The following is a 20890-nucleotide window of genomic DNA, read 5'->3' on the forward strand; positions in this document are numbered from 1 at the left end:
CAAATCGGGGCATATAATATAGTGAATCCTTCTCAATCATATCTTCAATTATAATCACAAGCCTATAGAAATATTGCCACTTCTGGTGGTTATTTATTTCTTCCAAATTCTCATTTAATCATTAAGAAATATGAGATTAACATCATAATCCGTATTAACATTATTGTTCTTCAGGAATAAATTTGAGGCATAAATAAATTTAACCACAATAAAGCTTGTGAAATTTTGCCACATCTAACGATAATGCTTTGTCGGAGCAAATTTTAATTACATCTAAATTTATGTAAGTGCAAACCAGAGACCTCTTGGAAGCAAGCTCATGTATACAATAACTTTTCTTTGTCTTCTATTATTAATTAATAGTGCATACCTTCAACTCATTGTTTTGCCACTCTGGTAACCAATTTGGTTAACTTACGTAGCAAAGAGATTCTTGTGCACCGTATCAAGCTCCGAAACTTTTTGGTAGAACTTGAATCTACTCAATAAAATCACTTCATAATAGAGAAAGCGGTGGTTAAACAAATACCACAAAATTGAATTTTGACATAATAATAAACTATCGCGTAAGATACTTATCTTGCTCTTCGATCTTTTTAAAATATTTTCCCAAGATGGCAGAGCCTCGTGCTGATAACGTGTTATAATATAATAAAACAAGCAAGAAAAATATTGTGGTGAAAGAGAGAAGAGAGGAGATATCTTTATTTCTCTTGTTAGGTATTGATTTACAATGAAGGGGAACCTCTATATTTATAGGGAAAAAGTGACTTGATCCCAAAGTCACTAACCCTAATATTTCTCCTAAAGATAGACATCCACAATAATAAATAATATTTATAACATTTATAAACTAATTTGATAGTTTATAAGTTTAGTCAGATACTCTCTTATAAGCTTTACCTTATAGGCTCTATAAGTATACCTAAGACGGTATTGAAAGAGGCCTTGAATTATCCTAAATGGCATGACTCTATGTTAGAGGAGATATATGCTTTAGATGAAAATCACGTTTGGGATTTGATGAGTTTTCAAAATGAATGAAAGCAACGGGAAGTAAGTGTGTATTATTTTTTCAAAGATCCATCCTTATGATGGGGGAGTTAGGCATGACTCCAACCTGTATTTACCAAAAATCTTAATTACACGGAGGAGGACATAGACCTTAGCCTCATTTACATTGTGAAGGATAGAAATAATCATCAAGATGAAATTTTGATTACTATACCTACGCATATAGAGATGAGTAATCCTTCTCTTGTTGAACAAGAAGCAATAGAAGGACACTATATACATCTGTGAGAGTACCAAAAGTAAGTAGTTAATTCAACTATCATCAATAGCGAATTGGTTTCTTTTGCTTCTGAATCTGAAATTTGGAAATCCATCAAGTTCTAGCTGCATTGAAGCTCTAACCTTGGAAGGTAGGGAAGTAGCTTCAGTGAAGATAAAAGAGATTTTTGAATCTTCTCCCCAATTGGCAAACATGTCCGCAGTTGAGTTCCCTTCTCTATAAATATGAATAAAGACAAATTCACCATGGCTAGTGTCTCTCATAATCTTACTCATGATCTCTCTGATTTTCCATGGAAGTTTTAATCTCCCATTGAGTATATTAATAATTAGTAGAGAGTCAGATTCCACCACTACTCTGGGCAGTCCAAAATCTTTGCAGATGTTAACTCCTTTCCAAATTGCATTTGCTTCCGCCACATTGTTGCTGCATTGGCCATAGAATTCTACAAATGCCTTGATCATTTTGCCTGTGTGATCTCTGATGATTCCGCCTCCTCCTGCTGATCCTGGATTGCCTTTGCTACAACCATCCACATTGAGTTTGATCCAGTTAGGGCTCGGTTTATGCCAGTATACTGCTAGAGAATGAGTGATAGGCCTGAGATTCTCCATTTTGTTGCACTTGTCTAACCAAGAGCTGGGCATATGTACGTCTGGGAATTGAGCCTTTAGAACTAGAGATATGAGCTTATTTATTTGCTGTATGATGAACCAGGTTGACATCTTCTTGTCTTCAAATCTGGCCCTGCACCTGTTTTTCCAAATCTCCCCACAAATAGCAACTGGTAAGCACTGTAAAATACAAGTATGAACTAAATTCTTACCTTTAGCCATCCACCATTTCATGGTGGACATTCTGAGTTGCCCATGTACACGATCTATACCACAGGTGTTGCAAAAAAACTTCCTAGACTTGTGTAGCAATTTTGCTTTCACTGAGCAGGTGTTGAGAAGTTTCTATTTTATGAATAGGACAACAATTGCAAATGGAGGGAAGGTAAATTCCAAATCTCTTCACAGCATCATCAGATGGGATCTTGTTTTGAAGAGCTCTCCACATGAAAAAGCAAATCATAAAAGGCATTTTCTTGTGCCAAATTTTGGAACTAGCCAAAGTAGTACCTTTTCTCCTTCGAACAATATGCCAAGCAGATTTGCTAATGAATTTCCCCGACGGATCAGAAGTCCAGATCGGAATATCTTTCCTAGCAAGGTTAAACTCAATAGAAATAATAGAATTAATGATATTCTGTGGTAGAATCCTTCTCAGTTTCACAATATTCCAATGATTGCTAGAATATAAATCTTTTACCATAGTATTTTTGGGGGTTCTCTGGTTCTGAACCAGTCTAGCAAGAGGACCAAGTTCAGTCTAGTTATCCCGCCAAAATGATGCTTCTCCATTGCCAATCTTCCAGAGAATAATAGGTTCAATCATTTTATTGCTATCCATAAGCCTCTTCCAAATATGGGATTGGCCATAAGCCCATTTCTTAGCTACTGGATAAAATATCTTGCAGTAGTTAGCTTTTAAGAAAGATCTCAATAGAGAATTTTGAGTTCTGAATTTCCACCAAAGTTTAGCAGAAAAGGAGTTGCAGATGTCCTTCAAAGATCTGAATCCTGCTCCTCCCTCACTAGCTGGATAGCTCATATCATTCCAAGAACACCAATGTTTCTTTTTTCTATCACCATCCATACCCCAGAAAAAATTAGCTATAATCATTTCAATTTGATCTAGGGCAGTCTTAGGGGGGTGAACAGCAGATAGAAGGTGTAAAAGAAGAGCCTGAAGCACTGATTTGATGAGGACAGCCTTACCACCATAGGATAGTAGTTTGCCATGCCATCCCTGTAGGCTTCTGGCTACTTTAGCCACCATGGTGTTGAAATAGACAATTGTTTTCCTCCCAACATAAATAAGGCATCCAAGATAGATCATAGGGAATTGGCAATGGTTGAAACCAGTAATCCTTTTTATCAAGTTGATTCTAGGATCGTCCTCTTTAAAGGTTACATAAAAACCAGATTTGTTTCTATTGATAAGTTGTCCAGAGACACCTTCATACTCCCCCAATCTACTCATTAGGAGACCCAGGGAATGAGAATCACATGAGGAGAAAGGAATAGTATCATCTGCATAGCATAAATGATAGATATTAGGGCCATTTTTATCCATAGAAAATGGAATAAATTTAGACTGATTTAGTGTTTCCATCATTATATTAAATAATTCAGCTCCTATGATAAAAAGAGAAGGGGAAAGAGGGTCTCCCTATTTGATACCGCTTGTGGAGTTGAAGAAGCCATGTCTGGTCCCATTAATATTGACAGAGTACCAGACATTTGTAATTAGTCTCCAAACACTATCAATCCACCTTTCAGCAAAGCTAAACTGTATAAGGACCTTACAAAGGTATTCCCATGATACCCTGTTATAGGCTTTAGTCATGTCCAATTTTAAAACCACATTACCAGCTGGAGAGGTTCTGTTTATGTTATGGAAAATTTCTTGAGTAAGCATGATATTATCAGTGATTGATCTGCCTTTGATGAAGCCTGTTTGGTTAGGGCATACAATCTTGTGCATTAAGCAGCTAGGTCTTTGGTTACCAAGCTTAGAAATGATTTTTACTGAGAAGTTACTAAGACTAATTGGTCTTAGTTCAGTAAAAGTTTGGGGGTTGACTACTTTGGGAATGAGGATGAGACAGGTGTGAGTGATTACTTTAGGAATCTGATTACCTGCAAAAAAAAAATCAAGAATCATTAGTAGAAGATCATCTTTAATAATGTCCCAACAACTATGATAAAATTTCCCAGATATTCCATCAGGTCTTGGGGCACTATGACAGCTCATGGAAAAGACAACATCTTTCAGCTCATCCATAGTTGGATTAGATGTAAGATGTTCATTATCATCATCATTGATCACTTTAGGAATGCAATTAAGAATGGAAAAATCTTTAACAAAATTTTCTTTAGATAATTGATTCTTAAAAAAGGATACAGCCTCATTAGCAATGTCTTCTTCCCCCTCTATCCATCTTCCATCACCCTTCCTCATCTTCTTATGGGATAGCCTTTTTTTCCTGCCTTTTACAAATGAGTGAAAGAATTTAGAATTGATTTCACCCTCTACAAACCATTGGATTCCCGCTTTTTGCTTCCAGTAAGCTTCTTCCTTCTTGTATGCTTTGATAAGAAGAGCATTGGCATGATTCAAATCAGCCCTATTAGATTTAGAATTATCATTGAGCATTTTATCCTCCATCTCAACCACTTTCTTCTCCATATCAATAACTTGATCAAAGATATTACCCACCGAATTTTTAGACCATTCAGATAGTTTCTTGCAAGTATTTTTCAGCTTAAGGTGAAACCTCCACATAGGGGAACCTTGCATCTCAATATTCCATGCTTGACTCACTGTCTCTTTAAAGTCCTGCTCTTCAGTCTACAGGTCAAGAAATCTGAAGTATTTGACATGGCTTCTCTGATTAGAAATAGCCATAGTGAGAATGGGTGAATGATCTGACCCTGTCCTTATTAGATGATCGACATTAGTAGATTCAAAGAGGTTTGACCATTCCTGATTGATCAACACTCTGTCGAGTCTTTGCTATACTCTCTTATCAGGTGCCCACCCATTGCACCAAGTAAAATTAGATCTTGAATATCCAGGGTCAATCAAATCACAATCCATGATACATTGTAAAAAGGGTAAATTCTTAGACATTCTGTGTGGAGTACCACCTTATTTTTCAGCAGGATCAGTAATGCAGTTAAAATCACCGACAATTAACCAAGGCAAATTATAATTCACAGATATATCCCTCAGGCTGTCCCATAAGGCTTCTCTGAGATTAGCATCATATTTAGCATAAACAGTAGTGATAAGAACATTATTACCCATCCAGTTGATCAAGCAAGTAGCCTGTTGATCGGTTTCTTCCACCACTCTACAATCCATCAGATCATTCCAAAGTAGCCATATTTGGCTATTACAGTTGGCATAGGCATTAGTGTAGCCCAGAAGTCTTTTGTATTTTTCAATTTGATCAGCCTTGTGAAAAGGCTCACTGATAGCTATGTTGAAGTCTCTCAAAAGCACCATTAGAGCTAATGCTTCTGATATTCCAAAATAATGACTTAAACATCATAACTAATTGGATAAATTCATTTCCTGTGTATTATACACAGGTATTTGATAGGTGCCCCTGCCACCTCTTCCTCTTGTGCTTTGTCTACCACTTCTGTTGTTGCTTCTGCCTCTACCTCTACCTCTACCTCTACCTCTGGGAGATAGGTGAATTTTGTCAATCACGTTGTCAAATTCTATAACATCCATATCCACCAGTGTTTGGGAGCAAAAAGATTCCACTAAAATATTGGCATGCTCATCACTGGATGAGTTTTCATTATCATGGAGACTTTCGCTGTCAACACTGACTTCAGATCTCATTTCCAATTAATAATCTCGATTATCAGAACTGTCATCTACATCACCTTCCTCATCCTCAAAGGATGATTCAGAGTGTAAATCTTGTTTGCTAACATAGACATCACCATTATCTTGATCTTCCTTAAGACCAGTGCCACTAATGAGCTTGAGATAATTGTTTTGGGCTTCTCCTGGATCAATTGGGTGATTGTGGTTCGTGACTTGAGTTTGTTTGTCATCCTGATTGTTGGTTGGTTCCCTGTTGGTGTTCTGCTGGTAGCTATTTTGACTGTCCACTGTCATGTTTTGAATATTGTATTGTTGATCTTTGATGTTTGTATTGTTCTGTTGAATCTTGTCATGAGCCTTGGTATTGGGATTGATACTCTTCTTGTTACCAATTATTTGCTCATTTTCAAGTACAAAAGACTGCTTGAATTTTTCTCCTTGTGCAAGATCAGTCTTGTTTCCATTCTTCTTGTTTCTATACCTCTTTTTCATTCTTTTGTTGATAACAAATTCCTCTTTTTGAGTATCATTTTGATTATTGTAGTATTTATGAGTAACTTCTTCAGCTTTCTCCTTGCCTTTCCCCATAACCTCAGGGAGTTTCCTAGATTTAGGATTGTCCACAGGTTCCATTATACTGATGCCCTTCCTGCTTTGAGCTTTTTGCCTTGTACCATCAGCTTTGATAGGCTCCTGTTGTTTCTGCCCTTCTTGTGTTTCCTCATTTTGTTGTATCAATTTCTTTTCCTCCCCTTCATTTTCATCATTAAGGCGAGATTTGTTGTATTGAGTATTTCCTTGACCCATCTTGAATTTAGCACTCTTTTTTTTGGAAACAGTTTGAAAATTATCTTCATTTGGTTTATCTTTCTTTAGTTCCATCTCCTTCTTAAATTGTGCTTCCCTTAGAGCTTTTAACCTTTCATCCCTAGCCTTGTTCCTGCATTGGTTCTCCAAATGACCTTGCATTTTACAATAAACACAATAGCTTGGGACCTTTTCATACTCAATATCAAGCCACTTCCCATCATCTGAGCCATCAAGCCTTTTAAAACCTAACCAAATTTGATCAAGTCTAGGCTTTAAAAGATCTATCTCAACTTTAACCTTTGCAATATTACCTCTGGACTTAGAAAAGGTGGCTTGGTCAGGTGCCACAGCATACCCAACATCCTTAACAAGTCTAGAAATAATGTTCCATTTAAACAGGTGCCAGGGAAGTTGATGAATCAGTATCCAAACAGGAACAATAGAGGTTTCCTCCCCCGGTTTGAAATCAGCAGTCCACTTAAGAATTTTCATAGGGGCATTACCAATGTCAATATATTCCTTATTAAAGATGTGATTGTAATCAACTTCATTTGCAAAATCAAGGTAAACTTGCTTAGGATCGAAGTAAGCTATAGTAACCTTAGCAGATAGTTGGAATTGCCTAACAAAAGCATTCCTTATTTCATCCATGGTCGGTTTACCACGATAGAACTTACCAATGATAGTAAATCTGCAATCTTTAGCCAATTTAATGAAATAGTCCTCAGCGTTGAAGAATGCAGCTGGTTTTCCAAGATGTGTACCATGTTTAATCTCAACCATCACATCATTACTGCCAGCAGAATGAAGTTGAGTTTGGACAGTAGCTGCAAAGGTTCGTTTAGATATTATTTGCTTTCCATTCGCATCCAAACCTCTGTTACCAGCATAGTTGTTTCGACCCACTTGATCCGCAGGTTGTTTAGGAAGGTTGGAATTCGATAAGTGTTTACTATTTTGGGGTTGTAAGTGTTGTTGTTCAATTTGGTTATGATAAGTGGTTTGAAGGGATTTGGTTTGAGGTTTTGAGAAATTATTGGAGATTTTGGAGAAAGAAGGTGGATTGAGGGATTGATTTTGTTTGTGGATGTTGTAATTAGAAGAATTGGGGTTTTGGTTTGACTTTTCTGATTGGTGGGGTTGCTTTAGTTGTGGGAACGGTGTAGTTTCCGGCGGTTTCACCGGCTAAATTAGCCGTTGAGGTATCTGTTACAGGTTCATTTAGGTGTTTAGAGGTGAGAGGGAGCTGAGTTGGCAGTGTTCCAGTGGTTTGGTCAGGTGGGATCTGCTAAGTTTGAAGACATCTAGTGAGAAGGAGGAGAGAATTTTAGAGAGAGAATTCGAATGATAATGTTATGTAAGTGTGTCTTTGAAATCTAAGTTAACCGGATTGTTCGGTAATCAGACTTGTGGCTAAAGGCTATGCTCAAAGTTGGGTGGATTATTCTGTTACATCCCGTGTTTCCATGCGTTGGAAAGCGTATGAGTTAAATGACACCGGTAACTGAAATGAGGTTATCCCCCCCCCCCCCCCCCCCCCCAAGATTATAGGTGGTTGGAGCGATGGTACAGACGTGTTATAAATATTAGAAGCTAAACAAATCGAAGAAAATAAATTTCGTCGAGGTTATATATGTAAGACCCATAAGTTTGACGAGTTTCGAAACTATTATATATAGCCTTGATATGGTATTTTCTTTTAAGTGAAACCTTTTAATAAAAAAAAAAACAAATTGAAAATTGAAAAGTATGATTTCGAGTACTTACTATTATTGCTACTACCTTTTGAATATGCTTTAAATTATATACATGATATGAGGAAGTTTATAAATGGAATTTTCCTTATTGTGACGGTAGAAATTATTTTCTCATAAGAAAAGAAGATTATCTCTCTACCGTTTTGAGAAATAAGGATACAAAAATTGGTACTTTTTATATAGACTGGGAAAATTAGAAGTTGATAAAAAGTATGTATTTTTATATGAATGTTTTAATGAAATATTAGTGTACTTATTAATTTTATATGGTACCATGATTCATTAATATTTTAATAGTAGTACTTGAGATAAGACTTATATTCTTTAATTGTTTCATGGTGCATTCACGTGTCATGTCTATATAATTGACATAAATGTAGTATATTAAAGGATTAATGGATAAGTACCAACATATTCTTCTACAGCCTATTTTTTTTTCATTAGTACTAATAGCAAGTACCTTTGTTTTCTTCTTTCAAGTTCGTTGATAGCAGCAGAAAATATCTTTTGCTTAAATTAATCAATAGTACCAGCAAGTATTTGATTTCTTTTTTTAAAAATTTTCACAGTAGCAGCAATCGATTCTCCTCCTCTTCAAATTAATGAAGTGCTACAGAAACTTGTTCTTCTTTAAATTTCAACGTAGTGCGGTAGTAACCTAATAAAGGTTCCTTTTATGAAATTTCCTCAAATTCTCTCAAATCCATCCAAGATCAAGTATAGCTTTATTCCTTCGTCGATTTCATGATTATAATTTCGGTCCCCTCCGAATCTTAGCAATTTCGGGATTACTTTGTGTTGAAGTTGAAGCTTTCTTCTAGGTGAAGTATCCTAAGATTAAGGATTTTCTTGTGTGATTGAGGTAAGATTACATCTTTTCTATATGTTCTTGAGTTAGTTTGGTCATTAGTCAACTTGTTAGATAAAGAAATTGTGCGACACAAGTTAGGATATATGCTAGAGCTCTTGTTAGTTTTGTGGGCTGATTTAGAATATGATCTTGAGTCATTAAGGCTAGATTTTCTAAAATAGCTAGGGGTTGATGTTGTAGTTGGGGCTGTTTTGATATGTTGCTGTTCTTGTTAAATTAAAAGAATTGAAGATATGGTTGTGTCCATATGTTGTTGTTGGTATTTCTGTGTCAACAGGAGAGCAATTGGAAATTCGGGATAGGCGAACATATAGGGGAAATGCTGCCCGAATTTCGATAAGTCTCTAGATAATAGAATGCCTTAAAACAAAAATATATGAACTAAAGGAATGTTCTATAAGAAATGGGCTATGGAATTGTGAACCAGAAAATGTAGTTACTAACGACAACATTACTTTATATAAATAGGCTAAAGAAGCGACGAGGCGAAAGGGATTCACGAATAAGCGTTAAAGGTATGTAAAACGCAACCTTTCTTTCTTTTGGCATGCCTTAGTTTTCAATAGGCTAGATTATAAGCTTTGAAGAAAATTCTAAGATTCGAAATCCGAGCATGTTATGACCTTTATGTATTCCTTGGCACTCTTATGTATGATTTGATGAAATATGAACCATTATGTCTTTGAAATAATCGCTTTCCGAACTTTGCATAAAAAGATTTCACTTTAAGGAATTTCGAAATTTTTGAACGCCATATCTTTCACAGAAAGGCTCGGATTGCTTTGATATGTTCGTAGAAGTTTGTATGGCATATGATAAGTATGTTTTCCATAGGCGGGCCCGGCTCAGGTCAATACCCGTCCGTGGGTCCCGCGACTTTCCTTTATGTAATTCGGACGACTTTTGAAAGAATTTGGTATGATTATCATTTCGAATTTCAAGTATGGTCATTTACTTATATTTGAGTCTATGATAATGATTTTATGCATATGGTTACTCATGACTCTGCTCGTGCGTTTTGTTATATCTTTCGCCGGTTCCCGGGTCGGTTCTGTTATCGTGCGCACTTTGATATACTCCGGAGTTATGCTGTGTTTATGGTTCTCCGAGCTACTCGCAAAAGAGGGTCGGGTTCCACATATATTTGGTGTTATGCTGTGTATGGCGTTATGTTGTGATGTGATATGTGACGGGGATACGGAGATTTGAAATATTCTGGTGTTATGCTGTGTTATGGCGCCATTGACGGGCGGGCGACCATATTCTTCTGTACTCTATGCATGACTTACATATTTTTGAAAGTAAACAAATTTTGATATGTTGGATTTATACTTATGTTCTGTACTACTATTTCGTTTATGCCTCAGATTTGTTTCTGTATTTTCTGCTTTGCATACTCAGTACATATTTCGTACTGACCCCCTTTCTTCGGGGGGCTGCGTTTCATGCCCGCAGGTACAGACGCACAGTTCGGTGATCCCCCAGTTTAGGATATCCCCTTCAGCTGTTTGGAGTGCTCTTCTCATTTCAGAGCATACATTTTTGGTATATACTTTTGTTTGTTATGTATGTATATATATTTGTTCCGGGTACGGCAGGGCCCTGTTCCGCCATATGATTCGTTTGGTCTGTTTAGAGGTCTGTAGACTTATTTGTGGGTGTGTGTGCCTACTACTGTACAGTTGTGTCCATATGATCTCTTTCGTTATGGCAGCCTTGTCGGCTCGCACATGTATATGTTGTTCTGTTGGTCCTGTGTGGCCTTTGTTGGTATTTGCTGTGTACAGGGTTATTTTGGATAGGCCGAAAAACAAAGGAAACTCTGCCGAAATTTTCTTTGAAAATCTTATAAATTTGAAACACCGCCTTGTCGGCTTCTGTTATATACTTGAATGCGTTTGATAAAATTTGAGATAGCATTTGATAGATGTGTTTGGGTGCCCAGATCGGGCACTAGTCACGGCCTACGGGGTTGGGTCGTGACATATTCTGACACCTTCTCCCAGATAGCCAAGCAAACTTCTGTCCTTTTGTTTATTTCCCCGAATGTTTCTCATTACGGATATTTATATAAGTTGGATATCAAAAGATGCATTCTTTTACGGTGATATCCATGAAGAGAATCCGAAGTCTAGGTAATTTTATTTTAATTGATAAAATGGGATTAAGAAGAAAAAATAATCTCTCACTTTTTTATTAGGTAAAGAGATTTTAATAGAAAAGAAACAAGAAAAGGTTTCTTTAAAAAAAATATTTTTATAAAAATAACGTGTTTAAAAAGAAAAGAAACAATATGTTTATTAGTAAAAGGACATTTTTGACTGTCACGACCCAGCTAAGGACCGTGACGGGTACCCGGGGCTAGCCACCGAGCACCACTCGCTCTAATACCCATCTTACTCATTTAGTGCTCTTTTACCAATTTTATACACGAATTGTAGGAAAATCATATTTTATATAGAAACATAAATACTTATATACATTTGCCTCTCGGCCATCAAAATAATATATACATAATAATAACATCTTGTGAGACCATCTGACCCACACTGCGTATCTACGAGCCTCTACTGACATACTAAACATATAGACGGAACAAGACTCCGTCGTGCCCAAAATATGCATATATACCAAAAGAAGAATCATAAGCACCTCCGGACAATGGAGTGCTCTCAATCAGCTGACAGCTACTAAGGGTCTGGACCAAGCTCACCTCCCTGTCTACCTGTGGGCATGAACACAGCGTCCAAAGAAAACGGACGTCAGTACAAACATTGTACTGAGTATGAGAGGCATAAACAATGAAGAAAGACAGTGATAATATAATGTGAACATCAATATGAAACATCTGAATCTGAATGACAATCATAAAAGAAGTAATGCATGCTGTCTTACTCATACTCATCATAATCTCATAAATGCATAATATGCAAGCTGCCCGTCCATATCGGAACGGTGTGATAATCAATAACATTAGCCCGCGTCCAGGCCTCCCGCGTCTGGGGTACCATCTCATGCCGCCCACTAGTGATGTCTGCCCATGCCAAAAGGTCATGGTGTATCCGTATAGCTGCCCGCCTTGGCGGTGACTGCCCGGCCAACTAGGCGCGGTGTAATATGATCATGACATGCTCATCAAAAATACTTATAATAATATGCTTATCATAATATGCTTATCATGGTACATGCATAAGACTCAAGATCAACTATACTCTATCGGGGTGGCGTAAGATCGTGATCCCCCGATTTCATTATGGAGCAATTATTGACATTCTGCCTCACCTTGAAGGAATTAGTACATAAGGTGAGTGTAAGCAATAAATAGCATCATTATCAATATGGCATCCTCATATCATATATCTTATCTTATATAGGCATTTATGGACTTAGGCTTCTAGCTTTCCGGAAAATAGGAACTCATGAAGAGGAAAATAACTTATGCTATAGGATTCATGCCATTAGAAAGAAAGGACTAGCCTCACATACCTTTGTCGTTTAGCTATGTTATCATTCATTTGCCCTCCCCCAATGTCACGTCGTTACCTTCACGGGAGAATTTGTATTAACATTAGTTAATCGACTATAAGAACGCGTCGTTATTTCTAGAGAAAATTGGGCAGCATTTCCTTTATATATATTGCCTAGCCCGAACTTCCAATTAATCTCCGATTAGCACAGCAATACCAACAACAATAATAGCAACCTAGCAACCTCTCTTAATTCTTTTTCCCACTCACATCATTGACATCTAAGATTATACAATAGGCAGACCATTATACGCTTCGCATACGACACCATATGCACTTGTTTTTCTTCCAAATTTACGAGCCACATTAATAGTAACAAAACAACAATATCAACTATCCGATTTCCGTCATTAATTCCGTAGTTCTCATCTCACAATTTAACTATGCCTTCGATGAATTTAAATATACCTAGGAGAAGAGAATTATTACCTCAATAGGTGGAGGAAAACCTTAATTTTCACTCTTGCATACTTGAAATTCTTGTCGAAATAGCGTCTCCAAAACAAATGCTTGGCCTAGAGCAATTGGACTTCAAAACTAAGAACAGTTTTATTATAATGGATCCTCCAAATTGGAAATGTTTGCTGCTACGTTTTCTTTGGCCCTTTCCAACTTATTTATCCAAAAGGAATGCTACAACCATGTAATTATTTCTTCCACCATTCTTATAAACATTATCATTCTCTTGTGGGACCCATAGGGTCTTATTGTCCCCTTTGTCTAAGTATACAAGAATGGTACACATACCAAGCACTTGGACCAAACCAATTGGTCTTCTATCCACTAACATTGATAAATCATATTTAATCAATCCCCAACCTCCATTAATATTTTTTTACCTCAATTTATAATAAATCGTGCATTAATTAAAATCGAGTATTAAAAGCACTTTATTTCATATCTCTCGTCTTTAACTTATGTCGATTAGCTTACGAATAATTCGACGTACAAAAATACGAAATATAACAGTGTCCTTTCCAAAATAGAAATATATAAGATTGGACGTATATATTTTTGTTGCTGCCTCAAAGTAGAAACTCACGTACAACCTCTCCAAAATGGAAATATATTTTTGTACTTGCATAATTTTGTTGGTGCCCCAATCCTTAGTCGTACAAGACATATCATCTCTAATTCATATAGCAATCAAGTCTTTCTTAGTGGAATGCGGGTCCTACAATAAATGATGACCTTGCAGATAAATTCCAAGAGGTTTCCACCTAACCATCTTATACTTAGCATAGTCATTTGCTAGTTATTTCCCTTTATTACACGTGCATACCTCCAATTGACACCTATTCATGTAATGATAATTAATACCATTATTAATTCCTTGCTTTCCCACTTTATCCCATCATTTAATCGATTGCCTATATAATTAATTTCTTGATCTCAATCTATTTAAAAAGTAATCATTTATTCATTTTTTTATATACTTCATATACCCACTATCATGACCATGTAATATAACACTAGTCCACAGCCTCGTTTGCCATACATAAAATATAATTTCCAATCACCGTCATTACACTTGTTAAGGCCCAAATTATTTTTGGACTTCATTTCTCACATATACCAAATTCTTGTTTTTCATGTTTAAATATAACCAAATTCTTCGGATTCAGATAAATTTCCTCATGTTGGACGGTTCACTTTCCTAGTCCAAAATACAGAATATCATAGCTTGGACCGTATTTCACTCAAATAAATTTTAAACCTCGACGAAACTTATTTTCTTCTATTTGTTTAACTTTTGATATTTATAACACATCTGCACCATTAATCTAATCACCTATAACCTTGGGGGATAACCTCGTGTCCATTACTAATATCATTTAACTCGTACACTTTCCAACGCATGGAAACACGGGATGTAACATCCTTCCCCCCTTTAGAACATTCGTCCTCGAATGTTAAACTAGTCCTGCGCTCCCAATACTTCCTTAAAACATAAGTACCATCGTCCCTACAATACCCTTTAAGTCCCATCGGTAGTACTTTTAAAAAGGTATTTTATAAAGATTACGGGTGATGGATCAATACTGTCCTCAAGGATATATATAAACATTATTAATACCACAAAACATACTTTATCGATTACCGTCGCTACATAGCATAAAACCTCTCAATTCATACTTGCTTAATATTACAAATATTCATTTCAAAGGTGCAGATGTACCTGTGATGGCATCGGGGTATGACTCTGGATTCTGTCGTTCCGCTAGAGCATATATACGGGGCTGAGTGACACCTGAAGTAGATGCTCCCCCCCTGCCTCTACCTCGGCCTGCTGGAATCGAGGGAGTCTGGCCTCCTGGGTGCACCGAAGAAGAACCGGCCGCTGATCCTGTGGGCTGAGTCCCAACTCCACCACTCATCTATGGGCAATCTCTCATCATGTGCCCAACCTGGCCACAGGCGTAACAAGCATCTGATCCCTGGAGACACCGTCCGGAATGTAGTCTACCGCACTGACTGCACCGCGGTGCTGAGGGTCTTCTCTGGCTATAATCTCCCCTATACCGAGAGCCCGACTCTATAAAACTATGATCTGATCTGGGATGACTAGAGAAATCGTACCCCTGGCTTGCAACTCGTGGAGGTACACTAGTCACTAATTGACATGAGTGACTAGAATAGTTTTGCCTTGATCCCCCTTTATATTCACTGCTTGCTCCCATCGATCTAGCCCTCTTGTTTTGCCTTCGATCAATATCCCGGTCACCCCTTTGCGGAGGTTGCTGTCCTTCTAGATTCTGAGCATGAGCTTGTATACGGGCAATGTCCATCCCTGCTTGCAAAGAGGCTGTCAGACAGTCTTTGAATAAGTGTGGACCCAAACCACTCACAAATCTATACACACGATCCCCCATGTCGGCCACCATAGTCGGGGCATACCGGGCTAAGGAATTAAATTGCAGGCTATACTCTTGAGCACTCATATTTCCTTGCCTCAAATTTAGAAATCTATCCGCTCTAGCTCGGCGGACCTCGGGTGGCAGATAGTGACGGATAAAGGCATCCACAAATTCCTGCCAAACCAGAGGGGGTGCATTCTCTCCCCTTGATGCCATCCAATTGTTGTACCATAATACCGCCACATTGCGGAGTCTATAAGAGGCCAACTCCACAGACTCGGTCTCGGAGGCATGAATAACTTTCAATGTCCTTAACATCTCATCAATAAAACCTTGCGGGTCTTCATCTGGCTTTGACCCAAAAAACTCCGGAGGCTTCAGACTCATAAAATCACGAGCTCTAGTACTAGTTGACTGATCACTTGAACTCGCATTCTGCCGCTGTGCCTGGGCGGCAACCAATTGTGTCAGTAAATGGATGGCCTCGGTCACTTGTTGACCCGAAGCAACCGATGGAGGGACTGGATGCACTGGAGCTGGAGTGGAGACCCCTTCATGCTCTTCTGCTACTGGAGGAATTGAGGTAGCATGCGAGGGAGTGACACTCTGAGACTTACTATGTCCTAGTTCAACCGGGGGCTCTCGGCTGGTGCCTTCTCCTGCAGCGCCTAGTATTGTGCTGACTTTCTTCTTCTTTCTCAAAGGCATTGCTGAAAATTAAACAGAAATGATTAGATAGTTGCATCCTTAACTTGGCTCTATCGCACGATCTCTTAAGATGAAAGACGGTCATTTTTCCTAAATGCCCTGTAGCCTCTTGTTTATTAGCGTGGCGCGCTACACACCATAAACAAGACTCTACTAGACACGACTCATAAACACTTCCTAGGACTGAACTGCTCTGATACCACTTCTGTCACGACCCAGCTAGGGACCGTGACGGGTACCCGGGGCTAGCCACCGAGCACCACTCGCTCTAATACCCATCTTACTCATTTAGTGCTCTTTTACCAATTTTATACACGAATTGTAGGAAAATCATATTTTATATAGAAACATAAATACTTATATACATTTGCCTCTCGGCCATCAAAATAATATATATATAATAATAACATCTTGTGAGACCATCTGACCCACACTGCGTATCTACGAGCCTCTACTGACATACTAAACATATAGACGGAACAAGACTCCGTCGTGCCCAAAATATGCATATATACCAAAAGAAGAATCATAAGCACCTCCGGACAATGGAGTGCTCTCAATCAGCTGACAGCTACTAAGGGTCTGGACCAAGCTCACCTCCCTGTCTACCTGTGGGCATGAACACAGCGTCCAAAGAAAACGGACGTCAGTACAAACATTGTACTGAGTATGAGAGGCATAAACAATGAAGAAAGACAGTGATAATATAATGTGAACATCAATATGAAACATCTGAATCTGAATGACAATCATAAAAGAAGTAATGCATGCTGTCTTACTCATACTCATCATAATCTCATAAATGCATAATATGCAAGCTGCCCGTCCATATCGGAACGGTGTGATAATCAATAACATTAGCCCGCGTCCAGGCCTCCCGCATCCGGGGTACCATCTCAGGCCGCCCACTAGTGGTGTCTGCCCATGCCAAAAGGTCATGGTGTATCCGTATAGCTGCCCGCCTTGGCGGTGACTGCCCGGCCAACTAGGCGCGGTGTAATATGATCATGACATGCTCATCAAAAATACTTATAATAATATGCTTATCATAATATGCTTATCATGGTACATGCATAAGACTCAAGATCAACTATACTCTATCGGGGTGGCGTAAGATCGTGATCCCCCGATTTCATTATGGAGCAATTATTGACATTCTGCCTCACCTTGAAGGAATTAGTACATAAGGTGAGTGTAAGCAATAAATAGCATCATTATCAATATGGCATCATCATATCATATATCTTAGCTTATATAGGCATTTATGGACTTAGGCTTCTAGCTTTCCGGAAAATAGGAACTCATGAAGAGGAAAATAACTTATGCTATAGGATTCATGCCATTAGAAAGAAAGGACTAGCCTCACATACCTTTGTCGTTTAGCTATGTTATCATTCATTTGCCCTCCCCCAATGTCACGTCGTTACCTTCACGGGAGAATTTGTATTAACATTAGTTAATCGACTATAAGAACGCGTCGTTATTTCTAGAGAAAATTGGGCAGCATTTCCTTTATATATATTGCCTAGCCCGAACTTCCAATTAATCTCCGATTAGCACAGCAATACCAACAACAATAATAGCAACCTAGCAACCTCTCTTAATTCTTTTTCCCACTCACATCATTGACATCTAAGATTATACAATAGGCAGACCATTATACGCTTCGCATACGACACCTTATGCACTTGTTTTTCTTCCAAATTTACGAGCCACATTAATAGTAACAAAACAACAATATCAACTATCCGATTTCCGTCATTAATTCCGTAGTTCTCATCTCACAATTTAATTATGCCTTCGATGAATTTAAATATACCTAGGAGAAGAGAATTATTACCTCAATAGGTGGAGGAAAACCTTAATTTTCACTCTTGCATACTTGAAATTCTTGTCGAAATAGCGTCTCCAAAACAAATGCTTGGCCTAGAGCAATTGGACTTCAAAACTAAGAACAGTTTTATTATAATGGATCCTCCAAATTGGAAATGTTTGCTGCTACGTTTTCTTTGGCCCTTTCCAACTTATTTATCCAAAAGGAATGCTACAACCATGTAATTATTTCTTCCACCATTCTTATAAACATTATCATTCTCTTGTGGGACCCATAGGGTCTTATTGTCCCCTTTGTCTAAATATTTTTTTTTCCCTCCCATTTTAGGAGGATTTATAGTGTTTCCACACTTCCCCTCCAGTGTGACTCGAACCCAGGACCTACCGGTCGTAGGTCGAGGTGCTTAACCACTGAGCCATCCCTCACTTGTCCCCTTTGTCTAAGTATACAAGAATGGTACACGTACCAAGCACTTGGACCAAACCAATTGGTCTTCTATCCACTAACATTGATAAATCATATTTAATCAATCCCCAACCTCCATTAATATTTTTTTACCTCAATTTATAATAAATCGTGCATTAATTAAAATCGAGTATTAAAAGCACTTTATTTCATATCTCTCGTCTTTAACTTATGTCGATTAGCTTACGAATAATTCGACGTACAAAAATACGAAATATAACAGTGTCCTTTCCAAAATAGAAATATATAAGATTGGACGTATATATTTTTGTTGCTGCCTCAAAGTAGAAACTCACGTACAACCTCTCCAAAATGGAAATATATTTTTGTACTTGCATAATTTTGTTGGTGCCCCAATCCTTAGTCGTACAAGACATATCATCTCTAATTCATATAGCAATCAAGTCTTTCTTAGTGGAATGCGGGTCCTACAATAAATGATGACCTTGCAGATAAATTCCAAGAGGTTTCCACCTAACCATCTTATACTTAGCATAGTCATTTGCTAGTTATTTCCCTTTATTACACGTGCATACCTCCAATTGACACCTATTCATGTAATGATAATTAATACCATTATTAATTCCTTGCTTTCCCACTTTATCCCATCATTTAATCGATTGCCTATATAATTAATTTCTTGATCTCAATCTATTTAAAAAGTAATCATTTATTCATTTTTTTATATACTTCATATACCCACTATCATGACCATGTAATATAACACTAGTCCACAGCCTCGTTTGCCATACATAAAATATAATTTCCAATCACCGTCATTACACTTGTTAAGGCCCAAATTATTTTTGGACTTCATTTCTCACATATACCAAATTCTTGTTTTTCATGTTTAAATATAACCAAATTCTTCGGATTCAGATAAATTTCCTCATGTTGGACGGTTCACTTTCCTAGTCCAAAATACAGAATATCATAGCTTGGACCGTATTTCACTCAAATAAATTTTAAACCTCGACGAAACTTATTTTCTTCTATTTGTTTAACTTTTGATATTTATAACACATCTGCACCATTAATCTAATCACCTATAACCTTGGGGGATAACCTCGTGTCCATTACTAATATCATTTAACTCGTACACTTTCCAACGCATGGAAACACGGGATGTAACATTGACCCAATTAAGTAACAATATGGCCATTTTTGTTCAATTTCGTATAGTTTAAGGGCATTCGTAGAACAAACTATGAACGGAGGGCATTTTTATTCATTTTGCATAGTTTAAGGGCATTTTTTACCCTTTTCTGTTTTTCTTTTGTTGTAAGTCGTAGGATAAACTACAACTTGTTCTAAGTCTAGTTAGAAAATGTATTAGTAGGTGAGAGAAAAAGGTGGTACACAGGCTTCGGGATATATATGCGGGCAATTTGCACGATTGGCCTTATTCGGGGGTGGTCTTTAATTTTTGCCCCTCAAATTACTGGTCCTTAATTTTTGCCCTTCACTTAAAAATCCATGAGTTCCGGATTTGAACTCCCGCTCAGTCAAAAATTAAAAAAAAAAAATCATAAGGCAGAGTTTGGATTCACAAGTCAGAATTTGCCTACACAACTCTCCCTTAAGGCAGAGTTTGCTACCTTAAGACAGAGTTTGCCTTCAAGCATAAGACAAACTCTACCTTAAGGTAGAGTTTGTTTGAATCCAAAACTCTGTCTTACGATTTTTTTTTTTTTTAATTTTTGACTGAGTGGGGGTTTGAATTTAGGCGAAGGGCAAAAATTAAAGACCAACAATTTGAGGGGCAAAAATTAGAGACCAGTGCCTTTGAAGGGAATCTGCGCAAAAAAATGTTTATATACACCCAACGGCAATATAGTCAAATCGCTCTATAACTCCATGATCACTCCTATACAAGCTTGTTGGGTTGTTAGGAAAATATTTGATGCTAGGGGTTGGTTTACAGATTTTGATGCTGCAACTACTCTTCACACTTGCTGTACCAAAGGAAAGTTCAGTATCAAGAAGACTTACAAATCATTCATGCCACAATATCAGAAAGTTCAGTGGAAGAGCTTAGTGTTGGGATCCCACCTAATACCAAGGCATCAGTTTATAACATGGTTAGCTATACAAGGTAGATTGGCAACAGCTGACAGACTGCAGAAATAGGGAATCCAAGTGCCAAAAGAGTGTGTTCTACGCAACTCCTCATCTGAAGAAACTCTTACACATTTGTTTTTTTTTTCCTGTGATTACTCAAAACATATCTGGGCCGCTCTACTCAACTGGATGGGTGAAAGAAGACAAGTTCGAAACTGGACTGATGAAGTGCAATGGATTTCAAAGAGGG

The 20890-nt window shown here is 37.6% G+C and overlaps 2 protein-coding genes and 1 long non-coding RNA gene across 3 annotated transcripts; all 3 read right to left on the bottom strand.

Moving 5' to 3' along the window:
• Positions 1–1326: 1326 nt before the first annotated feature.
• Positions 1327–2611, bottom strand: LOC132611756 (uncharacterized). Its single transcript, XM_060326134.1, has 2 exons — positions 2210–2611; positions 1327–2088 (listed from the first exon to the last, which is right to left on the bottom strand). The coding sequence occupies exons 1-2, from the start codon at positions 2609–2611 to the stop codon at positions 1327–1329; spliced, it is 1164 nt and encodes a 387-aa protein (XP_060182117.1).
• Positions 2612–2668: 57 nt separating this feature from the next.
• LOC132611758 (uncharacterized) lies at positions 2669–3514 on the bottom strand. The gene has a single exon (XM_060326135.1). The coding sequence runs from the start codon at positions 3512–3514 to the stop codon at positions 2669–2671; it is 846 nt and encodes a 281-aa protein (XP_060182118.1).
• An 8091-nt stretch (positions 3515–11605) lies between these two features.
• LOC132610528 (uncharacterized) lies at positions 11606–13421 on the bottom strand. Its single transcript, XR_009571164.1, has 3 exons — positions 13144–13421; positions 12674–12730; positions 11606–11912 (listed from the first exon to the last, which is right to left on the bottom strand). It is a non-coding gene; the product is annotated as an uncharacterized LOC132610528 (long non-coding RNA).
• Between the last annotated feature and the right edge of the window lie 7469 nt (positions 13422–20890).

Source organism: Lycium barbarum, chromosome 9 (assembly GCF_019175385.1).
Source record: "Lycium barbarum isolate Lr01 chromosome 9, ASM1917538v2, whole genome shotgun sequence".
Classification (NCBI taxonomy): domain Eukaryota; kingdom Viridiplantae; phylum Streptophyta; class Magnoliopsida; order Solanales; family Solanaceae; genus Lycium; species Lycium barbarum.

Bases quoted from the DNA above. Each gene is read 5' to 3' on its own strand.
- LOC132611756 (XM_060326134.1), bottom strand. From the start codon at position 2,611: ATGGTAAAAGATTTATATTCTAGCAATCATTGGAATATTGTGAAACTG. The intron at 2,089-2,209 runs GTCTAGGAAGTT...TGTATTTTACAG, and splicing joins AAAGCAAAATTGCTACACAA to TGCTTACCAGTTGCTATTTG.
- LOC132611758 (XM_060326135.1), bottom strand. From the start codon at position 3,514: ATGGAAACACTAAATCAGTCTAAATTTATTCCATTTTCTATGGATAAA.